The following is a 24944-nucleotide window of genomic DNA, read 5'->3' on the forward strand; positions in this document are numbered from 1 at the left end:
CAAGTTAAAAGTGCATGAGTCAAAAATTGAAAAGCAATAATATTCTGAGTAGAGGTTCTAATAGTGGCACAAATCAAGTTACAGAGGTAAGGTCATTGCCATCCTTACTCTAACTTAATTCTTTCCTTTTTAATTTAAATTTGTTATTAATTTCAGTGAAAATTTGAGCTATGCTGTTGTTGTTAGGTGCCGTCGAGGTCACCTTGCCCTATCCCGTGCCGTCTTCACCATCTCCATCACACTTGAGCCCATGGGCGTGGGCACGCTCTCATTCCATCTTACTCAGAGTCTTCTTCTCTTTCACTGAACTTCTACTTTTCCTACTATGTTGCCTTTTCCCCAGGCCTGGCCCATCCTGACAACATGCCCAAAGTGTGTGGGACGAAGTTTCACCATCCTTCCCTCTAAGGTGCACCTTTCTTGTATTTCCTCCACGATAAATTTATCTGTTCTTTTGACAGTCCATGGGATAGTCAATACTTTTTGGCAACACTGAAGCTCAAAGGCATCAATTCTTCTTTGGTCTTCCTTTTTCACCTCCCAGCTTTCAAATGCATAGGAAGATTTTACAATACCTTGGCTTGGATCAGATGCCCCTTAGTCTTTAAACAGATATCCTTGTTCTGTAGTACTTTGGAGAAGTCCTTGACAGCAGATATGCCCACTGCAACATCTTTTGATTTCCTCTTCTTCTTTTAACAGAAGTTAATAAAAAGATTGGGTTTTCATTCATTCATTCATTCTTGTACATTTCCTCCCCCCTCCTTCCCTAACACCCTCTTGTTGTCATACATAAAATGTCTAATCATATATTCCTTTCAGACAGTTCTTCCCATCATCTGTTCCGATGCAGTGTTCATTATCTATCCACTCTTATCCTTTTCAGAAACTGTCATGTCAGTCCTGTGACTTCTGATTTCTTGACTGCTGTTACTGTGGGTATTGATCATGTTGTTGTTGTGTACCATCGAGTCAGAACTGACACATTGCTGCCCCTCCAGTGGGTTTTCAGAGGCAGTTAATCGCGCAGGAGTTGACTGCCTATCCTTCTTCTGCAGTGTACCTGTTGGTCTCAAATTGTGTGCCTTCGGAATTGCAGCACAGCTTCTTGCCACTAGGCTACCAGATTCAGGAAAATGCAGTCACTGACAATTTCAATCTTTTTCCCCCATCTATCATGATGTTCATCGAAGGAGGAGTGGCATCCACTTCCATAATAACTTGCCTCCGGAAACCCTATGAACCTGGAGAGAGGATGAAAGGCACCCAAGCATCAAGAACTCTCCTTCATAGGGTTGCTATGAGTCCCCTGCGACTCGACAGCACTTAACAACAACAACAACAACAACAACAACATCATGATGTTATGAGTTATACAGCAATCCATTACTTGATGTATTAATCTGTGCTTCAGTAAAAACAAGGAGTAGTATCTTTATCAGGTAGGCAATAATTATGACAAGAATTCTGAATTAGAAAAGGATATTTCAGGGCATCAAAGTTGTTGTGCGGACAGAGCAAAGGAACACTACATGGTTTAAAAGTAAGAAGGGAATGTGTCAGGTATTCTCTCTCCATACCTATTCAATCTCTATACCGAGCAACTTATTCCAGAAGTTGGATTCTATAAAGAGGAATGTGGCAACAGAATCAGAGGGAGACTCATCAATAACATGCGCTTTGTTATTTGTTATAAGATGACGCAATCTTGCTTGCTCAAAGTGAGGAGGACTTGAAGCCCTGTTGCAGAAGATCAAAGAATACAGCCTTCAGTAAAGAGTGCATCCCAATGTAAAAAACAAAACAAAAACACACCAAAGATTCTTTCCAATGGACTGATAGGCAATGTCATGATAGATGGAGCAAAGATTGAAACTGTCAACAACTTCATCTTACTTAGATCCATAATTAACACCAAGTCAGGAAATTAGGAGGTGCTTTGCACTGGGAAAGTCTATAGTTAGTGAGCTCTCCAAATTATTGAGGAGTAATGACATTAGCTTGAGAATCAAGGTGTGTCTGATTCAGATTATGGTCTTTCTGATCATTGGCTATCCATCCGAGAGCTGGAAAATGAATAATAATTACAGAAGAAGAATTGATGCATTCGAGCTGTGGTGTTGGAGAAGAGCACTGAACATCCCATGCACTGTCAAAAGAACAAATAGGTCTTGGAATGGGTATAGCCAGAGTCCTCTTTAGAGGCAAAGATGATGAAGCTTTACCTCACATACTTTGGGTACGTTGCTATGAGGGGCTATTCCTTGGAGGAGGATATGATGCTTAGAAAGACAAAGGGTTGGCGAAGGAGAGGAAGACTTTTGACCAGGTGGATTGGCATGGTGACTGCCCCAATGGGCTATAATGTGTCAGCAAATGTGAGGATGGCACAGCACAGGGTTCAGATCTGTTGTTCATAGGCTGCCACTGATCATACTTGACTTGATGGCACCTAACAACAACAAAAACAAGGCAACTTTGTGGTCTCTCCCATTCCTTTGTATCTTGAAGACTTGCTGCCTTAGACTTTCTAAGTCACTCAGCTAGTGATTAAGTGCTGTTTTTCTGCCTGAAACTATCCTCAGGGATGACCAGTGATGTTTTTAGTGACATGTGATTTCTACCTCTCCTGTTGAATTTAGGACTCAATTCTCAGTCAGTTGCTGCTGTCCAAAGCACTGACACCGTTAAAGCTGTAGTTAGAATCTTTCACCACTAGAGGGCATTACCTGCTCTCTTTTCCCCCTCAACTCTGCCAGGTGAACAGGCTCGCATAGATGGAGCTAGGGAGACTCTCTCAGATTCCCCTGCAAATGACAGGACAACGGCTTTTCCAGGCCCTGGGGGCTAGCATTCTTTCTGCAGGCCCAGACTACCAAATGAGAGAGCAAGGAAGAGGTAGTGGCAGGGCAGAATAAAACAGTGGACATGTTCTAGAGACATGCTCAGGCTTGCCTCATGGTCTCTGCATGGGAGGGAGAAGAGTAGGTGTGATTTAAAGCAAAACTGTAGTGACCTTCCCTAACTTTAGCCAAAACACCCCTCTGGGGACCGTTTACCTCTTGTGACCACCTTGATTTGTTTTCCTCAAGCCACTTAATATTTTAAATTTATTATAAGGCCTTAGGGAAAGGTCATTACAAGCACCCTTTACTTTTTGAAAGTTTGCTTCTTCACTTTTATGAAAGACCTATGCTAGTGTCTGTTTTCATTAACCAAAATAAATCCGAAGAGCATTTTCACTTTTATGAAAAATGCGAAAAAGTGAAGCGAACATTCAGCATTTGCTTTGCAGTGAGCCTTTAAAAGGGCAGCACACACCCTAAGCAAGTGGCAGTAGCCACACTCCTTCTGGGAACTACACCCCGCAACCAGCATCGAGTCACCACAGCTCTGAACTGCGTAAACATTATATGCCAGTGCTATATTAAGTTGTACGGGCTAGGCTATTTTTTTGGAGGGGGGTCTGGAAAAGTTCACCCCCCTTGGTCTCCCCCATATAAACTGATGGTAATTGCTTTCCTTACACCATTTCGGCTTAGGACGGCTTTCACAGGAGCATTCTCCTTTTGAATAGCGGTAGGAACCTGTGATACATTAAAAACCAAAAAAAAAAAAAAATTCTGGCTCATAGGTTTCTATTTGCAGCCTGCGGTCAATTTAATTCAAGCAATTATACAAATCATTTTAAGGCAATAAAATAACTTGACACACCATTTTTGGCAATGATAGAGGACAGAGAGCAGAGGGAGGGGAGAGAGACACTAATTTCCATTTTTTTTTTTTGTTTTGTTTTTTTTTTTTTTACTAATTTCCATTAACCGTCCCAGTGCCATGAACTTTTAAGCATCTGTTTCAGGCTTTCCTAAACACACTGCTTCCCTATACTGATATTTATTTAACCTGTCAGTCCTTAAATAACGAGTCCTGGTGCTGCAATAGTTAAGTGCTCGACTGCTAATCAAAAAAGGTATCCATTTAAACTCACCAGTTGCTCTCTGCTTTAAAGACAAACAGCCTGGGACACCCAGTTAGTTCTTCTCTATCCAGTAGGGTCGCTGTGAACCAAAACTAACTTAAGAGCAAGGAGTTGTCTTTAAATCATCCCAGGTCTAGCTTTGCACTTACTTGAGCTATATCCTAAGTAAATTATCTGTGAAATCACACATTGGATACACTAACACACATTAATTTGAATCTACATTAACATAAAGACATGAAAATGAAAATGTTCTCACGTCTACCACCTAAAACCATCTCTGTCTATCACACTTAGGGAAACTGTGTCATCTCCTTTAATTCCCCTGGCAATGCTGAGAGCTGAAAGGAATTAGTTCTCCTTAAATAAAGGAGGAACCACAGGCTCCAAGGAGCTACGCAATTCTCCCAAGGTCACACAGCTAATAAGTGGTGCAGCAGCAGGTTTTATGTGAAATCTCCAGCACCTCAGGGTGCCTCCGCTCAAAGGTCTGGGCTGAGCCTCCACACCCTCCCAAACCAGCACCTTACCCGGGCCAGGCTGACTCCAGCAGGGACCTTGTAGGGCACATACTTCCTGTAGATATGGCCCACTCTGGAGCAGGGGATGTCTTCCATGCGGCCCCCACACATCCACACCTGTGGGGAGTGATGGGAGAGAAGAAGATGATGTCCTCTGTTCCAATTCACTGTCCCTCAAAAGCCAGCTCCCTGAGCAAATTCAGTGCGAACATCGGTCCGGGTTGTGGAGCCCCCAGGTTCACAGAACTCACAAGGGAAAAGAACAACAGTTACGGCAACAGCAGGAAAAGAAAGAGCTGACAGCAGCAAGTGCTTTCTCCTTGCCAGGCACTCTGCTCAGAGGTTCCCATGCACAACCACATCCAAGCCTCATCAGAAAACCTAAAAGGTAGGTGGGAACCTAGCTCCATTAAGCAAAGAGACAGGGGCTCAGTGAAGTGGAGAAACTCATCTAAGGGTACAGAGCTGGTACGTGGGGGAACCAGAATTCAAGTTCAGTTTAAGTTGGCACCAGAATCTGGGCTCTCGACCACTGAGATGGCTGGAGTGCTGTGCTGAGAATTCTAACACAGACTAAGCGGTCTAATGGGAAAAACATTGGCGATCACCTTGTGATGTCCCCCACAGGACGAGCGAGGACAAGGGGACATGTAGCTCCATATTTTCATGGATTCTGCCATTAAGTTCTGGAGTTTCCTCTTAGGTCTATAAGTCTCTTGCTGGGTTCCAACGAGTGCCAGCCTCTCTGATCTAACTCCTCACTGCAGGCTGGGCTCTGAGTCTCTTGTACCCCTATCACCATCCCAAGAGGGTCACTCTAGCTGTCACTCAGCTCCCTGGCTTGCTACACTCTGGTCTGACAGCATCTTGGAGTCCTTACCGAGTACACTCAATGCTGTTTTATACTCACTGAGGGAACCAGCTGGGACTGGGGGATTAAAATGGTACCATGTGTAGGGTGCATCACACAAGACTTGACATACATTCAGAGTAGTGCTACTGACTATTTGTATTAATGCATACCTTTAATTAACATTTATAGGCTACCTGTTAGATACCAAACATTTTGCTGGGATTTACAGTGATGATTTAGTCAGCCAAGGCTCCTTGCTTTCCAGGCAGGACTGGGGTAGCCAGCCAGCTGCCAAGACGGTGTCCAGTAATCCTCACCTCCTGGGACTGGCACCCTTGTGTGTGGTCTCCTTCCACATCAAGCATGCTGGCTTGTGGAACCAATACTGCAGACATAGCCATCAGAAAAGACACTGTGGCTCTACCTCACTCCCTTGGGATTGCTTGGACATGAGCTGCCATATTGTGAGGTGACTCAGGCAGCACCATGCAGAGGTCCAAGCAGCGCCGTGGTGAGGAGCAGACCTCTCCTGCCGAGAGCCAGCACTTCGGTGCAGGCTATGTCAGCCAGCTGTCTTCAGGAACAGAACTTTCAGTCCCATTTAAGCCTTCAGGTGACTGCAGCTCCAGCTTACACCCTGAATGCAACCTTGGGAGGGACTCTGAGCCAATACCACTAAGTTGCTCCCAAATTCCCAACCCACAGAAACTGCCAGAAAATATCTGCTTGTTATTGTTTCAAGATGCTATATTTTAGGGTAATTTTTTTTCTGTGAGAACAGATCACTAATATACAGAAGAGTTCCAGAGAGTGTAATATGCTATGTTGTTGTTTTGTGCCATTGAGTTGCCTGCGGCCCATAGTGACCCTGTGTACAGCAGCTCTGAGCCCTGCCTGGTCCTGAGCCAGTCTAATTTAGACACACCAACTCCCATTGCCCCAGTGATTGTATCAATCCATCTCATCCAGGGTCTTCCTCTCCTGCTCTGTCCCTCCACCCTTCCGAGCATGATATCCTTCTCCAAGGACTGGTCTCTCCTGGCCAAGTGTCCAAAGTATGTGAGAGAGCTTCAAAATTCTAGCCTCCAGGAAGAAACTTGGTTTCACCTTCTCTAAGATAGACTTATGTTTTTTCTTGGCAGTCCATGGTATGTTCAAGACTCTTGTTCAGTACCACAATTCGAAGGCATTGATTGTTCTTCTGCCATCTTCCGTCACTGTTCAGCTCTCTGACATATACCAAGTAATTATGAAGACCATGGCCTGAATTAGGCATACCTTAGTTTCTAGACTGATATCGTTGCTTTTCAGCACTCTGGAGAGGTCCCTGACAGCAGATTTTCCCAATCTTTTGATTTCCTGACTGCTGGTGTTAAGAGTGTTGATTGTGGAGCCGAGCAAGCTGTAACTTAACAACCTTGATTTCTTCCCCATCTATCATGGTGCTGCCAATTGGCCCAGTGGTGGAAATCTTTGTCTTCTTGATGTTGAGCTTCTATCCATATTGAAGATTACAGTCCTACTGCAATTAGATAGGCTCACTGTAGGGGGTGCTACTTTGTGCTCAGTGGTCAATGAGAGCGACACTGAGAAGGGATTATTTGACAGGAGACTTACAGGATAAAAACTGGGAATATGAGAGAACAATAGAACAAGTGCAAAGGTCCTGGGGTAGCGATGTTGTGGTTGTTGTTGGGTGCCATGGAGTTGAGCACAAATCATAGAGAACGTATGAAAAACAGATCTAAATACTATGTTATCCTATACCATCTTCATCCTCTGTGACACACTTAAGCCCATTGTTGCAGCTACTGTGCCAATCCATCTGGGTGAGGGCCTTCCTTCCTTTGGCTGACTCTCTATTTTTGTAAACATGGTGTCCCTTTGCAAGGGACATGTTCCTAGTAACATGTCCAAATTATGAGAATTGAAATTTTGCCATCTTTACCTTGAGGGAGTACTCTGGCTTCACTTTTCCAGTAACATACTTGTTTGTGCTTTTAACAGTCTGTGGCGTATTACATATATTCTTCTCCAACACCACAACCCAAAGGCTTCAGTTTTTTTACTGACATCTTTATTCATTGTCCAATTTTCAGATGCATAGCAAGTGACTGAAAAGACCATGGCCGGAATCAGGCACACTTTAGTCTTTAAGCTGACATTATTGCTTTTCAGGATTTTGGAGAGGTCCCTGACAGTGGGCTTGCCCAGTGAAGAGGAATGTGGTGTCAAGACTGGAGGAAGACTCATCAACAACCTGCATTAGGCAGATGACACAACCTTGTTTGCTGAAAGTGAGGAGGACTTGAAATGCTTGTTACAGAACATCAAAGACTACAGCTTCGGTATGGATTCTTCTAAACATCAAGAAAACAAAGGACCTCACCACTAGGCCAACAGACAACATCATAATAGATGGAGAAAGGAATGAAGTTGTCAATGATGTAATTTAGCTTAGATTAAAAAAATCAACGCCCTTGGAACCAGCAGTTAGGGGATCAAGAGATGTACTGCACTGGAATAGGGGTGAGCTTGGCAGAATAATCACTGCACAAGGAAAGTCCGAATTCTGGAGCAAAGCGATCAAAGACAGCAGTGAAGGGAGGGGACGGGTCTGGCACCAGCTTCTGAGGGTCCAAACAGGCAGAGTGAGGAGTCAGCCATGGAAGTGTTCAGCGAAGAACACAACATAATCCAGTGAACACTCTGCACCGCTGACTATGGAATAGAGAATGAGGCTCAGGCTGCAGACCTGGGGGAGACTAGGAGGCTCCTGCAAGAGCAGTGGTGGCTGTAATGTGGGAGGTGCCTATGATGAAGGTGGGACACAGCTGGACTGCAGATGTTATTATTCATCCAATCACAGTCCCTCATTGTAGAGTGAAGAGGGAGAAGGGCACCCTGATTCTTTGGAAAAGAGCCCCTTCCAGAGTGGACTGTGCAGTGAGCTGCTGGGAATGGGACCTCATGTCCTGATAAATTCAGCAGCTTTGGAGGGGCTGCTCGTCCCCCTGGCTCTTGCTGTGAGCTCTTGCTAACTGCTAGCTCTGCTTCATTCCCAAAGATGCTGTCCCATCTTCCCTTGAGGGGATACACTCGGGGGCTGCAATCAGTGACAGGGCTGCCTAGAGAAATGCAATTATATTCTGATCTGGGGGTTGGAAAAAAAATGGAGCAAGTCAATATAACAGAACATTGGTCTTGAGATAATGGGCTCCTGATGGTAGATTAATGTCAAGGCCAAGCCAAGAAGTTTATTTTCAAACCAGGAGATATTGATCAGGCGCCAGCATCTCATAACAATAACTCTTCCTCTATACAGAGTGATTGATGCAGAAGGGATGCTTTTGTCGGGCGGGTATTGTCGAGGTGGCTGCGGGACTGTCCCTGCTTTCCGAGTGGCGGGGTGGCACTGAGCCGGTGGGGGACACCTTGCCCTGCTCTGTTTCTGAGCGTCTCCTGGTGGCTGGCTAGGCTGGCGTCCAGCTCTCTCAGCTCCATATTAAACTCACATTAGCTAACGAGGCTGCATCTCCAGTGCTGCCTGGCAGGGGATGCTTCCTTTGTAGAGATGAACGATCAATCTCAAAACATTTCTCTTTCCTGTGACCTCTATTTTCCTTGGCCCTGACTATGCTGGCCTAAATTAGCCTGTAGGTTTTGAGAGGGACAAGGGTGACCTTGATCTGTCTCCGGCCCAGGAGTCCTGACTTTGGAAGATGGGTTTAATCAATAGCTGTCCTTTCCCGACAGGGTCATGAGTGTGAACTCTCTGTGTGTGGGCTACTGTCAGAGACAGACAAGGCTGCTGTCAGCCCCGAGTCCTTGGGGAGCCTGTGGGCAGCGTGAGAGGAGTCCAGTGCTGTCACTCCAACCTGCCAGCATTCTTCGGCCGCTACAGGACCTTATTATGATGAGACAGCACACAGCTCATTTAACTTCTCAAGGTGCAGGACTCACCGTCCTCTCTCCTCTCACCCCGTCAAGTCCTTCTCACCACAGCGTCTGCTATGAACTCTGCCCCACCGTCACCCCTAAACATGTGATGGAATGCTGTCTCTGTGGACGGAAGGCTGTCTGGAAGAGAGGGTTTCCATGTTATTTTAGTCACTCAGTCATACCCAAATCGAGTGCATTCTTAGTCTAATCAGTTCTAAGTTATCAAAAGAGCAGACTGAACACACACACACACACACACACGGAAAACAGATGCCATGTGAGGTTGTCTACAAGCCACGGAAAGCACTAAACTAACCAACAGGAATCAGCACGGCTGCCCCGAGCCAGAACCGACTTCAGAGTATAATAGGTGGAAAGATGTGCCCTTTTGCACCTCTTTGATTTTTCTCATTTTAGTGACAAAACCTGCACAAGTGGCCAGGAGAATGACATGGCAGGCATTCTGTCCCCTCTCACTCACTGCAATAGTCCCAGTGAGAAGAGAAGTGTGAGCTGCAGAGTTGATAGCAGCTGGGACCGTGTCTGGCATTGATGGAACTTGCCAGATTTGAAAGGGGAGTAAGTGAAGATCATGGAAAGGACACTCCTGCAGAACCTCTCCTTGTGGCCTGAGCTCTCTGGTGTAACTTTTCCTCCTGTCTCCCCTCTCAGCTCCTGTGTGCGTGTGTGCGCACATGTGTGTACACAGTAGGCTGTTCTGCATATTGTTCACACTAAGACCCTCCTACCACGTCCTGCCAGCTTGTTTCTTGGTGCCTTTTTTCTCCTGCCTGTGGAAAAGCCTTCTCGCTAGAAGAAGCATCACGCTAGTAGACAAATACACATCTAATTGTAAAAGCCTGCTCCCCATTCATTTTCATTGCTGCTTTGATTTATTTTATTAGCAAACTTCTTTTGTGTGATGACAGGCTTCATTACAGTGTCTATAAAAGACAATTACTCGCTCTTATCTCCTAAACTGAGGAGGAGAAAAATGTGTGGTGATGTGCATCAGGAGAACACAGTGGTCCTGAGGAGACAGCAGCAAGTGGGCCGCCCTGAGGAGGGACGACGTGATAGTGGGCCGGCCCCTTCCTGGCCCAGGCACACTGCCAGATAACGTCTGGGAGCGGGGTGGGTGATTGCTGCTGGACCAACAGGGAAGCACTGACAGTCGGCCTTATATTTTTGCTGCTAGAATTTCTGCTGAGAACCCCTGTGGTGTTCAAACCCTATTTGGTTATATTTAGGAGGTAATAATGCAGTAACAGGGAGCTCTGGAGGCCTAGTGGTAAGAAACTGTGATACAATCCCAAAGGCACCTGGTTCAAATCCACTAGCTGCTCTGCACGAGAAAGATGAGCAATCCCGCAATTAAACTGCTTCTGAAAACCCACTGGAGGGTCAGCTATGATTTTAACTAGATAGTATACAACAACAACAATGCAGCTCCTTGCCACCAGCTCTTCCAGGAGGTGCACAGGCTGGTGGCGAGCAGCTCAGTTCGCAAGTTAGACACTTGAATTTTAACCTGGGCTTTTATGCAAGTGCCCTAAGTCTAAAAGCCTCAGTTTCCTCCTCAGGAAAAATGGAAAACTTTATTGTGTCAAACTCACAGAGTTGTTGTGAGGCTGAAATGAGGTAATAAAACTGGGCTGTGATGGATGTGGCGAGTAATCTGCACACAGGGTTCCCGGATCTAGAAAGCTGTCTCTGTTGGTAGTGGGCACTGTCCTTATGCCAAAGAATTCTCCTCAGAAAAAGATCACCATCATATTCGTGTCTTCCAAAAATTCCCATTATGAGGCTTCTCTCAGCTAGCTTGTTTTGAGCAAGACTCTCTCAGGAATTTGAATGCAATGACTGACCTTAGTCATTCTAGTTTTGGATGTTTATAATGAAGACTGGATGTAGCAGGAACAAAGGAGTACAAGAAAAACAGTATTTCTAAATTATTAGAAACTTAATATAGTTTTAAACAAATATGTCTAATTTAATACATTATATCTTTGACTGTTCCAACAATATCCCAAAGAGCTCACTAGTAGAATCTAGGGTCAGAGTGGGTGGGCAGGGAGAAAAGTGCAACAATGAATGACTGGAAACCCTAAGTCATTGTAAACTTTCATTAAAATTAACAAAAAGACAGGGAGAAAAAAAAAAATAAAGCAAGCTGCTAACAGGAAAACCCCCAAAGATCTAGGGTCAGATTCCCCAGAAATAGCAGTTCTGAGCCATTCAAGGAGAATAGACCTTCCCTGTTTATCTTTCTGGAGACTCATCTTGATCTCTCACAGCTTTCCTCAAGCTGGCACCTGTGCACAAGGGCGGGGGTCGCCCCTGACTTGCAATCAGAACTCTGGGCCACTTGCTCCCGTGACCTCCTATTCGCCCCACACCACTCACTCCATGTGGAGATGCTGTCAGAGTCAGCTGTGAGGCACTCACTTGTCTGTCACAGTGGGCACATCTGTCCAAGACACAAAAACTACAGCTCCATTCATGTAGTCGTTCACTCACCATGGTTACTGGTCAGCTATTTACTCTAAAGCTCTGTTAGAGAAAGTGGGACAGAAGCTGGCTGCCAGGGTGTATCCCAATGATACTGAACCTTGAGAGCTGCTGGGTGACGGCGTGGGAACTTGCTAACCAACATTTCCGTCTCTTCTGCCCTCCCACAAATAACCCTGAGCATACTCTTCATGCAAGACCCTACCTATTCATCACCGCAATGAATTACAAAATTGATCCAGTATGAGATATATCTGCATGCTTTGCTACATCAGAGTGCTGGGTCCCATCCCTACAGTTTCCCACTCAAGAGCTGATGGGACCCGAGAATGTGCATATCTAACGAGCTCTCGGGATGCTGATGGTCTGGGACCAGGTATTCAGAGCCAGTGCCTGAAGGGGCAGTGCCAAATGCTCCCAGGTGAACTGTCCTGCCAGTTCACACCATGTCCCCTGAGTCTTGGTCATTTGTGCCCCTTTCTTAGGACTCAGGGGGGTTCTGGTTGCACAGCCCACAGGAGTTGAGCTGTGAACCCAAAGGCCACATATCTCTTGACAGACTGAATCCACCAATGACTCTGATGGAGAAAGAGGGGCCCTCTTCTCTCATGGGATTTACTGTCCCGACCCAACAGCAATGAGTGAATTCCAAAGACTCAGTAGAAAGGGCAAGTGAGCTGCCCGAGGTCCCAGTGAGAGCTGGTGCCAGACCTGGGCCCAATTCAAGGCCCCTGGCCTCCTCCTCCTCATGCTTTCTCTCCTCCTGTCTTTCTGCAATCCCAGCTCAATCACAGTAGCTGTCCACAAGGATGTCGGCATTAATAACCACTGTTTATTGACCATTTATTATGTCCCAGGCACTGAGCTAAGCTTTTAACATAGTTTAACTAATATATACATAAGACAGTGTGAAGGATTGGTCTGCCCTCATTATACCGACAAAGCCGCTCAGGCCAGAGTGGTCAGTCACTTTCCCAAGGTGACACAGCTGCTAGCTCATCGAGGCTGCAGGAGTGCACAAGCCGTTTGATCTAAAGCCCATGTACTTATATCCCTGTTCTGCTGTGCCTCCGTATCTAACATGAAGGCTATGATCATAACAGTTACATTTTTCTGGGTGCCTTTTTGTCTGGCTACAGGCCAAATTTAGTTCTTATTAGAAGTTGTTATTATACCATGTTTAGGGGCAAAAGATCAAGGCAGTTAGGGAGTGTGCCAGTGAGGCAGTGATCAGAAGACGGCCCTGAGGTCTCCGAGTTGTCTTCCCAGAGCAAAAATGGGAGAGGCAGGCTCCTGCTTTGAGGCCAGCTTCCTGGACGGAGACACATACAGAATTTCAAATGCCTGCTGAGTGCTAGAAGCAGAAAGCCTCTCCTGTTCCCGGCAGACACTCTTGGAAAGGCTGGGCCCGTGGAATCTGGGAGGAAAATGCTGCTTACAGCAGAACATGTTCCTAGGATCCTCAGATAACCCAGGAAGGGAGAGGCCAGCCCTGGGCTCCTGGCAGTTATGCTCCCGACCAGAGACCCTCAGGGCTGGAAGGGGACTGGAGAGGGTGAGGCAATGCACTGCCATGCAGGGCCTCGATGGTGGCCTCCAGCCACTCTGCCAGCTGGCTGGCTTTGTAAGCCACTGACCACTTCTTTTTTTGTAATTTGGCCCCCCTGGAGCTGGTTCTGAGTTCCAGCTCTCCCTATAACAATATCCTCTCTCTAGATGGGGTACTGCTATTTTTTTTTAATTACTGAATAAATTATTGAACATATAAAATCCATTCATTCATTCATTCAGTGCCAGCCTCATGTCTGTCACCAACTCAATACTCTCCAACTACCATTTCTTCTTCGTTGTTTCTAACTTTTGCATTCCAGTCATCAATTATCATTAAAACATCTTGGTGGCATGGTTGGTCAATTTCAGAAGGCAAGATTTGGTAAAAATTTTCAATTTCCTCCTCCTTGGCTCTAGCTCTAGGAGTGTGTATTTGAATAATAGTTGTATTAACAGGTCTTCTTTATATGCATATGGATAATATTCCATCACTCACAATTATACTTCAGGATAGAACTTGAAATTGCCTTTTTAACTATAAATGTAAGATCCTTCTTCTTCTGTTTTTCATTCCCAGCATTGTGGCTAAAGCTGGTCCATCTCCTCTCACTAGTGCCTAGAATGTTGATGTTCATGTATTCTATTTCATTTTTCACAATTTATAGTTTTCCAACATTCATATTTTATATATTCCATGCTTCAATTATTAAAGGATTTTTTTTCTCACTTTAATTAAATGGCAAGCTGGGCTTTTCCTTCTAATTCTATAACTATCCATGTTACTTTACTGTTCATAAGGTTTTCAGAGGCCTGCCATTTAAGAACTGGATGGCCAGTCCTAATCTGTCTTAATCTGGGAGTTCTACTAAAGGCTGTCCACTGCGGGTGACCTTTGTGGCATATGACATGCCAGTAGCATAGCTTTCAACATCACAGCAATGACTGAATAAGGATGACAGAAGAAGAATTGATGCTTTTAAGCTGTGGTGCTGGAGAAGACTACTGAATATTACATTGATTACAAAAAGAACAAATATGTGTTAGACAAAGTACAGCACAGCCAGACTGCTTGTTGGAGGCAAAATGATAAAGCTTTGTCTCACATACTTTGGCCATATTGCTAGGAAAAGCTAGTCCTTGGAGAGAGACATTATGCTTGGAAAGGTGGAGGCTCAGGAAGACCCTCAATGAGATGAATTGACACAGTGACTGCTGCAAAGGGCTCTTGTGTGTCAGGAAGTGTGAGGACAGGACAGGGTTCAGATTTGTTGCTCATAGGGTTGCTATGGGCCATTGCAAATAACAAGAACAGATTGTGTACAGTCTTGCTCTACCCTTCAACAGGTGGACTGAGATGAGCACTGGGCCTGGAGTCAGGATTTCTGGTGTTTAATCCAGGCACTGCTATCTTTTGGCTGAGGGATCATGGTCAGTCACTTAATCTTTCTGGACATCGAGTCACCTGACTGTTGGCTAACTTCTAGGATGCTTCTTTTTTTAAAATTTAATTTTATTTTATATTGGTTTGCTTATAAAGTTTGTATACACTGCATTTCGCTCTATCCTTCATTTATATTGTGTTTCATACAATCATTCTCATGCATTATGTTTTATAAAGTTAATCACTATTGGACCTTGCCCATAATTACCCTGTCTTTTCACTTGGATCTTTCTCATTTCCTTCCCTCCCTCCCGCCACCCACCAAACTGTAGACCCTGTGGTTTTGCCTCTACCCATCCTCACCCCTCCACGCCCACCCCTTCCTCCCTTGGGTTCCCATACATGTTCTACTAGTTATCCTTCTATTTTTACAATAATCGTCTCTATCTTCTCTTAATATACATTTACAAACTATTACTTAATCTTCTTGACAATGCTGAGAGATTTAGGGAAGGAAAATCAGATAGTTTTTCTTTTTCTTAGTTTGCTTAAGGCATTATGGAACCACCAGTCACTCTGGTAAGTGGATTGGAGAGAACTGCCTGCCTCCTGCAGGGAGGGGTCTCCTCCGTGCCCCCTCCTGTGGCTCTCTGGTAGCTGCCACAGTCCCTGCACATCTGGACAGATGTCAGGCTGCTAGCCCCGTCTCTGCCTCTGCACACAGTGGGACTGCAGCCTTCGCCTCCTTCAGTGGACCCAGAAGAGCTGGGCCTTCTCTCTCTCTCCTTTAGGTCTCACTAGTGGGAAATTTCAACTGGAATTTGCAAACCTCCTAAACTCAATGCTGGGGAGGGGGTGAGCTAAGAGTGTTTAAAAATCAACATCTTCATATTCTTATTTAAAAAAAAGAAAATATCCCCCTGGTTATAATTGTACTAATACCAGTTTTGGTTTAGCTGATTCCAATTTGGGAAAGGCCCATGTGGGATGGAGTAGAACTGAACTCCAAAGGGTTTTCATTGGCTGATGTTTTGGAAGTAGATTGCCTGGTTTTTCTTCTGAGCACTTGTGGACGAACATCTAAAATTCTAGTTAGTAGACTGAGTACGTAACTGTGTCACCCAGGGTCTCTGATCATAAAAGTAACATTTTCTTATCATGAGTCCATTCAAAGTGACAGAAGCACTGGTGACAGAAGGAGACAGTGTCATCCCCACCCTCCCACCACGGTGGCCACCACTGACGGGAGGACTGTGGCCCTGAGGGGTCAGAGCCCAGGCCTGAGAGGAAGACAGCAGGGCTGCATCCCCTTCCAGCAGTGTGACTTGAACCGGAGTGAGCATGCCTAAGCCTCAGCAACCTCATCTGCGAAGCAGGGGAAGTGGGATTAAAAGACAACGTGCAAGTACGGTGCGAGCCCAGGGCGCCCCGGGTGACTGAGTGTGAGCGTGCGTAACGACAGCTGGTCTCAGGACTGCATAGGTTTTCTCTTTGCACTTACAAAACTGAAAATGAGATCATATTCAAGATATGCTAGTCTGTACTTAAGGAGTGAATTAAGGAGTACAAATGGTTAACACTGCCATATTTACAAATAATTAACCAAAATGTAGAGGCTTGAGACTATCTGGAGATGCCTCGGGAGAATGGTCTGGTGATATGCTCCCAACAAATCCAGCCCGAGAGCCCAGCGGAGCATGCTGTCTCTGACACACACAGGCTGCCGTGCCAGGAGCCAACTTAACAGCAGATGAAAACCAAACCACACTCACTGCTTTGATCCTTTTAGCTCTTCACTGGGCTTCTGATGCTGTTAATATCTAGGGAAACAGTTCTTATTTCCCCCTCAAGTTGGTTGGTGGATTTGAATTGCAGACTTCTCAGCTATCAGCACAACATGGAACAAACACACAGGCCACCAAGGTTGCTTCCTAGCAACTAGTATTTCTACACTTATCCCTCTTTCCCCCATTTGGTACTGGGGAACTTCTAAGGAGCTCTGGCAACACACTGCGTCACATGGTGTACTGTTAAAGGAAAGATCCGAGGTCTGAATCCACCAGGTGCTCTTCAAGAGAAAGACAGGCAATCTCTTTCCATGAGTATTTACCCCTTGGTGTTATGCATCAATGAAAAAAATTATCAAGAACTCCTGAAATACTTCACATCATAGGTGGATCTCTAGAACAAATTATGCCAAGCGACACAAGGAAGTTACAAAAGGCTAATTATGGTATAAGCACAAAAACAACTCATTGTTGTGGAGGTGGCACCAACTTGTAGCTGACCTTCCCGTGGGTTTCAGAAGCTATAAATGGCACAGGAAGAGACGGCCCATCTTTCTCCCACAGAGCTGCTGGTGGAGCTGAACCACTGACTTCTGGGTTGGCAGCAGTGCAAGTCCTCATCAACCAGGCTGCCAGAGGTCCTCCACCACTAATACAAAAAATAAGGTAGCTTTTCTGCACTGATAGAATCATTGTTGGAGATTTAACAGGAATGGGAACGGAGGGATATTATGATAAATTAATTACATTAACCAATGATCATTAATATTATAAAACAAAATGTCTATGTTGAAAAAATCAATATGATTTGTAAATCTTCACTAAAATAAAAAGGAAAAGAAAATTATTTATTCCTTAGAGACCCAGTGAAGGGCTGCTATGAATCACAATCGACTTGAAAACAGTGGGTTTGATTTAACTGCTTTTATATAATGTTCAATATGGATGAGGCTCAATATCAAAGAAAAAAAGATTCTCACCATGGGGCCAGTCAACTGGCAGCATCGTAATAGATGTGAAGAGATTGAGATTGTTAACAGCTTTAGTTTGCTTGGGTCCACCATTAACACTCTTGGCACTAGCAGCCAGGAAATTAAAAGACGTATTGTGATGGGAAATTCTGCTGTTAAGAGACCTCTCTAAAGTACCGAAGAGCAATGATATCAGTCTAGAGACTAAGGTGCGCCTGATACTGGCCATGGTCTTTGCAATCACTTGCCATGTGTCAGAGAGCTGGACAATGACTAGAGATGATAGAAGGAGAATTGATGCCTTTGAGCTGTGGTGCTGGAGAAGCGTATTGAATATACCATGGACTGCTAAAAGAACAAAGAGGTTAGTCCTAGAGAGGGTTAAACCAGGTTGCTCTTTGCATGCAAGGATTCTGAACTTCGTTTGACATACTCTGGACATGTTCCAAGGAGGGACCAGTCCTTGGAGAGGGACGTCATGCTTGGGAGGGTGGAGGGACAGCGTAGTAGAGAAAGACCCTTGATGAGATGGATTGATTCATTGACTGGGGTAATGAGGGTAGGTGTGTCAGAGACAGTGAGATTGGCACAGAATAGAACAGGGTTTAGGGCTGTTGTACATAGGGTCGCTATGAGTTGCAGGCAAGCTGACGGCTTATAACAACATCATAACAACATATAATATTCCATAGTTGAGAAGTGCTTTCACTTATTTAACCCCTGAGGATATAATCTGGGTCACTTTATATTTTCTTCTATTATAAATAGTGTTTCAACCAATAGCTCCTATCTACCTCTGTATTCCTATTATTCAGTGGTCTCTCTCGGATAAACTTCTGGGCATGGAACTTCAGGGTCAAAGGAATATGTTTGCTCTCACATGTAAGTGATTTACCAAACTGCTTATTCACTAAAGATCCATCTCCTTACATTTCCCAAAGCCCTCATCTTTCACACTCGGTCTGCTCGGACACTGCCTCTCATACTTCTCATGCAGGGAGCTATTTGAACCATAGTCTCCTGGGGACACTTGCAGTCCTATTTCTGTATATCCTGCTGCTATCACCTCTAATTCAAATAGCCCCTCATTTTTGTGTGAGTCAAAGTGTTTTCCCCACAGCTCCTTATCTGGTCTTCTTTTGTGAGTGAAGAAGGAAAATCATACCATACATATGAGATTGAATCAGGCCAAGTGATTGGGAAGTCAAGTGATTGGTCCTGAGTCCCCAGATGGATGAAGAGAAGAAATCAGAGCCCAAGGCTCTGTCTTCTCACCAAGAACTTTTCAGCACGTTCTGTTACTCAAAATGGGAAAGGAAGGGCAAGGCTAAAGATGTTTCATCAGTATGCCCTGGTGCCACTAATCGTTATTTAAAACACCCTGCATGTGTGAGGCACAGGAGCATGGTGGTAGACAAGACCTAGTGTTTGCCCCCACCAATCATGGTGGTGTTGCTGGGTACCGTTGAGTGGAGTATGACTCACAGTGACCTTATGAACAAAAGATCTGAACCCTGTCCCATCCTATGCATTTCTCACACTTCCGGACACATTAGAGTCAAATGCAACAGTCACCACATCAATCCACCCAGCTGATGATCTTCCTTTCCTTTGTCACCCCTTCACCGTTCCAAATATCATGTCCCTCTCGAAGGCATAGCCCCTCCTAGCAACATGCTCAAAGCATGTGAAGTGAAGCGTCATCATCTGCCTCCAAAGTGTACTCTGCCTGCGCCCTCTCCAAGACATATTTGTTCTTTGGATAGTGCAAGGGATGTTCAGCACTCTTCTCCAACACCACACCTCAAATGCATGAATTCTTCTTGTGTCATCCTTTTTCATTATCCAGCTTTCAGATGCATAGCAAGTTATTGGAAAGATGATGGCCTGAATCAGACGAACCTTAGTCCTCAAACCAACATCAATGCTCCTCAATAATTTGGAGAGGTCGCTAAATGCAGAATTTTCCAGTGCAATATACCTCCTGATTTCCTGACTGCTGGTACCAAGGGTGTTGACTGTGGATTCAGGTAAGATTAAGTTGTCGATAGTTTCAATCTCTTCTACATCTATCATGATGTTGCCTATAGATTCATTGATAAGAATCGTTATTTTCTTGACATTGAGATGCAATCCATATTGAAGGTTGTATTCTTTGATCTTCTGTAACAAGTGCTTCAGTCCTTGGTACTTTCAGCAAGCAAGGTTGTGTCATCTGCATAATGCAAGTTATTGATGAGTCTCTCTTTAATTCTGATGTTACAATCCTCTTCATAAAGTCCAGCTTCTCAAATAATTTGCTCAGCATAGAGATTGAATAGGTATGGAGAAAGAACATAATCCTGATGCACTTCTTCATTTTAAACCAGGTAGTGGGTAGTGTCCCTTTGCTCTGTTTGTACAATAGCCTCCTGGTCTAGGTTTCTCATGAACACAATTAAGTGCACTGAGATTCCCATTCTTTTCAATGTTAGCTATAACTTGTTATGATCCGCACAGTCAAATAAATGCCTTTGTATAGTCAAGGAAGCATAAATAGACATTCTTCTGGTATTCCTTACTATCAGCCAGGATCCATCTGACAACAGCAATGACATCCCTGGTGCCACACCCTCTTCTGAATCCAGCTTGAACTTCTGACAGCTCCCTATCTATGTACTGGTCTAGCAGTATTTTAATTATTATTATTTTTAATGAAAATTTACAGAGACTTTGGATTTCCATTCATTCATTGTTGCACTTTTCTCCCTGCCCACACCGCCCCTCGTTCTAGCAGTTTTTAAATGATCTTCAGCAGTATTTTGCTTGCATGTGATATTAATGATATTGTTTGATAGTTACCACATTCTGTTGGATCACCTTTCTTGGAAATGGGAACTAATATGGACCTATTCCAATCTGTTGGCCATACTTCTGTCCTCCATTCAAGGACAAGGCAATCAAGATGTATTAATGGTAACTAGTGATTAGAATGCAAAAGCGAAGTGAAACTGGAATGAAAGAAGTGAAATTGCAACATTAAAGAATGAACTGTAGTTCGAAAATATGGTCTTGGTGATAGAAATGAGGTTAGAAATAGAATAATCAAATTTTGTGAATTTTCAACAATTTATTCATAAAAAAAGGCAAATACCTTTTATACACATGGACCTCACCTAATGGGCTGCATAGGAATCAGACCAATCAGATTTGTGGAAGGAATCAGGGGAGAAGTTCAATATCAGCAATAAAAACTAGGCCAGGAGTGAACTGGGGGTCATACCATCAATTACTCATGAGCAAGTTCAAGTTGAGACTGAAGAAAATGAAAAGGAGTCCATGAGAACCAAAATATGATCTTGAGTCTATTCCACCTGAGTTTCAAAATCATCTTAAAAACAGGTTTGAAGCATTGAACACCAATGATCAAAGAAGAGATGAGTTGTGGGATGATATCAAGGATATTGCCCATGAAGAAAGTTAAAGGTTATTACAGAAAAAAACAAAATGAATGTTAGAAGAGACTCTAAAAACTACACCAAGACATCAAGAAGTCAAAACAAAGTAAAAGAACTGAACAAAGATTTTTAAAGGGCAGCTCAAGAAAACAAAGCAATGTATTTTAATGAAAGGTACAAAGAGCTGGAATTGGAGAATAAAAAGGGACAAACTTGCTCAACATTTCTTAAACTGAGAGAACTGAAAAACAACTTTAAGCCTCGAGTTACAATATTGAGAGATGCCATATATTGAAGGCGTTTGACTGTGGGGATCATAGCAAACTGTGGCTGACTCTGAGAAGAAGGTGAATCCCAGAACACTGGATCATTCTAATGCAAAACCTATACTTGGACCAGGAGGCAGTCGTCAGAACAGAGCAAGGGAACACTGCATGGTTCAAAATTGGGAAGGGCGTACACCAGGGATACATCCTATCTCCATACCTTTTCAACCTATATGCAGAACAGATTATCCGGGAAGCTGGGCTCTATGAGGAGAAATGTGAGGTCAAGATTGGTTGACGATTTATCAACAATCTGCGTTATGCAGATGACACAACCCTGCTTGCTCAAACTGAGGAGGACCTGAAGCTCCTGCTGCAGAGGGTCAAGGACTGCAGGCTCTAATATGGATTGAGGCTCAATGTCAGGAAGACAAAGATTTTCACCACTGGACCAATTGGCAGCATCAGGACGCATGGTGAAGAGATTGAGATTGTACACAGCTTTAGTTTGCTTGGCTCCACAGTCAACACTCTTGGCACCGGTAGCCAGGAAATTAAAAGGCACATTGCCATGGGAAAGTCTGCTGTTAGGGACCTCTCCAAAGTACTGAAGAGCAATGGTGTCTCTCTGGAGACTAAGGTGCGTCTGATATAGGCCATGGTCTTTGCAATCACTTGTTATGCATCAGAGAGTTGGACAATGACCAAGGAGGATAGAAGGAGAATTGATGCCTTTGAGCTGTGGTGCTGGAGAAGAGCATTGAGAGTACCATGGACTGCTAGGAAAACAGATTCATCCTGGAAAGGGTTAAACTGGGTGGCTCCTTGGAGGTAAGGATTCTGAGGCTTCGTCTAACATACTTTGGACATGTTGTAAGGAGAGACTGGTCCTTGGAGAAGGACATCATGTTTGGGAGGGTGGAGGGACAGCGCAGGAGGGGAAGGCCCTCTATGAGGTGGATTGATTCAGGGACTGGGGTAATCGGGATGGGTGTGTCAGAGACAGTGCGATTGGCACAGGTCAGAGCGGAGTTTAGGGCTGTTGTACATAGGGTCGCTATGAGTTGCAAGCGACTCGACAGCATATAACAACAACACATATTGAATGAGAGGGCAATATATTGAATGACCCAGAAAGCATCTTTTTAGAAAATGAAGGAAATATACAGAATCACTGTACCAAAAAGAACTGAGTGACACTGAAAACTTTCAGGAAGTACCATATGTGAAGAAGTCAGTGGTAATGAAGGAGGAAATGGAAGCTGCATTGAAGGCATAGAGAAAAAAATAAGTTCCCACGAATCAATGTGATACCAATTTTTTGTTTCAGTTAACAAATGCAGCTCCAGATGTGCTCACCGGATGAACATCAATCAGAGTTTCCTTGAAAAAACAGGCAGATCCTTGGGCATAAGGTGCTAAGAGCCATGAAGAGAGCCCAGTGATATGGGTAGTTCAAGGCTGGGTTGGTCCCTAAATGGCACAGGAAACTCAAGTAAAGCAGAAAAGAGAGGAGGTCATTTATAAGATCTAAGAGGTAGAAGGTGAATTTGGATTTCTCAGACAAAAACAAGGGACTTCAGCAAGAGCGAACAGCATGTTTATCCACAGATGAACTGGCACAGATCTGAAAGTTGCAACCTGTCCTGGACAGCTGGGTGATGTGGTATTTGCAGCTTTCTCTAGTCTATATCCATTATTCCTCCTTAGACAGCACCTGGACTTTCCTTTGGGAAAACAGGTACCCTTTACCATCCCGAGTTCACTAGGACTGGGATGGATTTTGGCCTGAACAATGAGAACATTGGTTAGGGATGAGCAAGGGACCAATAAATCAATAGGATTCTACCTGTGGACTTTGGATGAATTCTAGAATAGTACTCATAGACAATACTTACATAGACCAAGAACTTGAACAGAACAAGGACATAATACACAGTTTAAAATCAGGAAAGGTGTTCATCAGTCTTTTATCCATACCTGTTCAATCTGTATGTTGAGCAAATAATCTGACAAGCTGGACCATATGAAGATGACTGTGGCACCAGGATTTAGAGGAAGCCTCATCAACAGCTGCCATTTATGCTTAAAGTGAAGGAAACTTGAAGCATTTCAAAAAGACTTACTGAAAGTGAAGGGGACTTCGTGAAGAAGACAGACTAGACGCTTCATCATGGACTACATTTAAACGTCAAGAAAACAAAAATCTTCACAATGGGAAGAATATGAAATATCATGATAAATGGAGAAAAGATTAAAGTTGCCAAGGATTTAGTTTTACTTGACTCCCCAATCAACAACCATGGAAGCAGCAAATACCGTGGCTAGGAACGTGAAACAGTGCAACCACTCTGGAAAGCAGTTTGGCATTTCCTTAAAAAGTTGAAATTGAAGTAACAGTTGACCGAGTATTCTACTAATGGGAGCTCTGAGGGTAAGAAACTGTGCTGCAATCCCAAAGACACATGGTTTGAATCCACCAGTGGGCAAATCTCCTGTGTGATTAACTGCCTATGAAAACTTGATGGAGGGTCAGTTCTGAGTAAGATCTGACTTGATGGCACAAAACAACAACAACAGCTGTAAGAATATACTCTAAAGAAACAAGAGCTGTGATATGAACAGATAGATGCATACATACCAAAGTTTATTGCAGCATTATTCACAATAGCAAAGAAATGGAAACAACCAAAGGTCCATCAATGAATGAATGGACAGAGAAACTATGGTGCATTCACAAAGATGTGCTGGGCAACATTGGAAAACTATGAAGAATTAATGAAACACTCTACAACACGGAGATGGATGAATCTACATAATATTATACCGAGTGAAATAAGACAATCAAAAAAGGATGAACACTAGATAAGACCACTGTAATAAAAGGCTAGAGAAAGATTTACACACAGAGAGAATCAATCTAGTTTGGGTACCAGAGAGGAAAACTGGGGGGAATAGAAATGAACTGATAGACAATGAACACTATTTGGAGGGGTGACGAGAAGGACAATGTGGAATAAATGGACAATCAGACATTGCCTGTAAAACAACATATGTGAACGCTTATAGCTGGTGTCATTAAATAGAATGTGCAAGAACGATTAGTTAAGGAAAAAAGTCCCCAATATGCTGTGCAAATATTCACTCAGATCACAATTTTTTAAAAAAGAAATCAAACAATGTACTGTACTGGGCAAATCTACCAATGATCTTTTTTTTTCTCTTTTTTTATTGGTTTGTTTACAAAGTTCATATGCCTTTTGTTTCATACCATTCTTTCACATCTACCAACGATCTTTGTAAAGCACAAAGAGCAAGGATGTCAGTTTCAGGGCTAAGGTGCACCAACTCAAGCCATGGTATTTTCAAGGGCTTCGATGTGTATGTGAAAGCTGGACAATAAAGAAGACTAAAATAAATGACGCCTTTGAACTGTGGGACTGGCAAACAGTATTGAACATCCTGTGGACTGCCGAAAGAAAAACTCTGTCTTGGAAGAAATGCAGCCAGAGTACTCCTTAGAAGCAAGGATGGTGAGACTTTCCCTTATATACTTTGGGCATGTTAAAAGGAGAGACTAGTCCTTGGGAAAAGACATTCCAGGGCCAGTGAAGGAAAGGAAGCCCCTTAGTGAGATGGACTGACACAGTGACTGTTAGAACAGGCTTAAGCCCAGTAAGGATGGGGCAGGACTGTAGAGGGTTTCGCTGTGCTGTACACAGGATAGAGTTGTCTGCTAAGTTAG

At 43.9% G+C, this 24944-nt stretch overlaps 1 protein-coding gene across 1 annotated transcript in view; it reads right to left on the reverse strand.

Annotated features, from left to right (window-relative positions):
- The window catches only part of GALNT10 (UDP-N-acetyl-alpha-D-galactosamine:polypeptide N-acetylgalactosaminyltransferase 10 (GalNAc-T10)), a 369161-nt gene that overhangs the window by 28198 nt on the left and 316019 nt on the right, over window positions 1-24944 (reverse strand). The window contains exon 8 of the mRNA XM_006894736.1: window positions 4510-4617. Coding sequence (XP_006894798.1) covers window positions 4510-4617 — 108 coding nt within the window. The remainder of the gene's footprint in view (window positions 1-4509; window positions 4618-24944) is intronic.

This window comes from Elephantulus edwardii, unplaced genomic scaffold, assembly GCF_000299155.1.
Source record: "Elephantulus edwardii isolate Elephantulus edwardi_28Jun2011 unplaced genomic scaffold, EleEdw1.0 scaffold00149, whole genome shotgun sequence".
In the NCBI taxonomy this organism is placed as follows: Eukaryota; Metazoa; Chordata; class Mammalia; order Macroscelidea; family Macroscelididae; genus Elephantulus; species Elephantulus edwardii.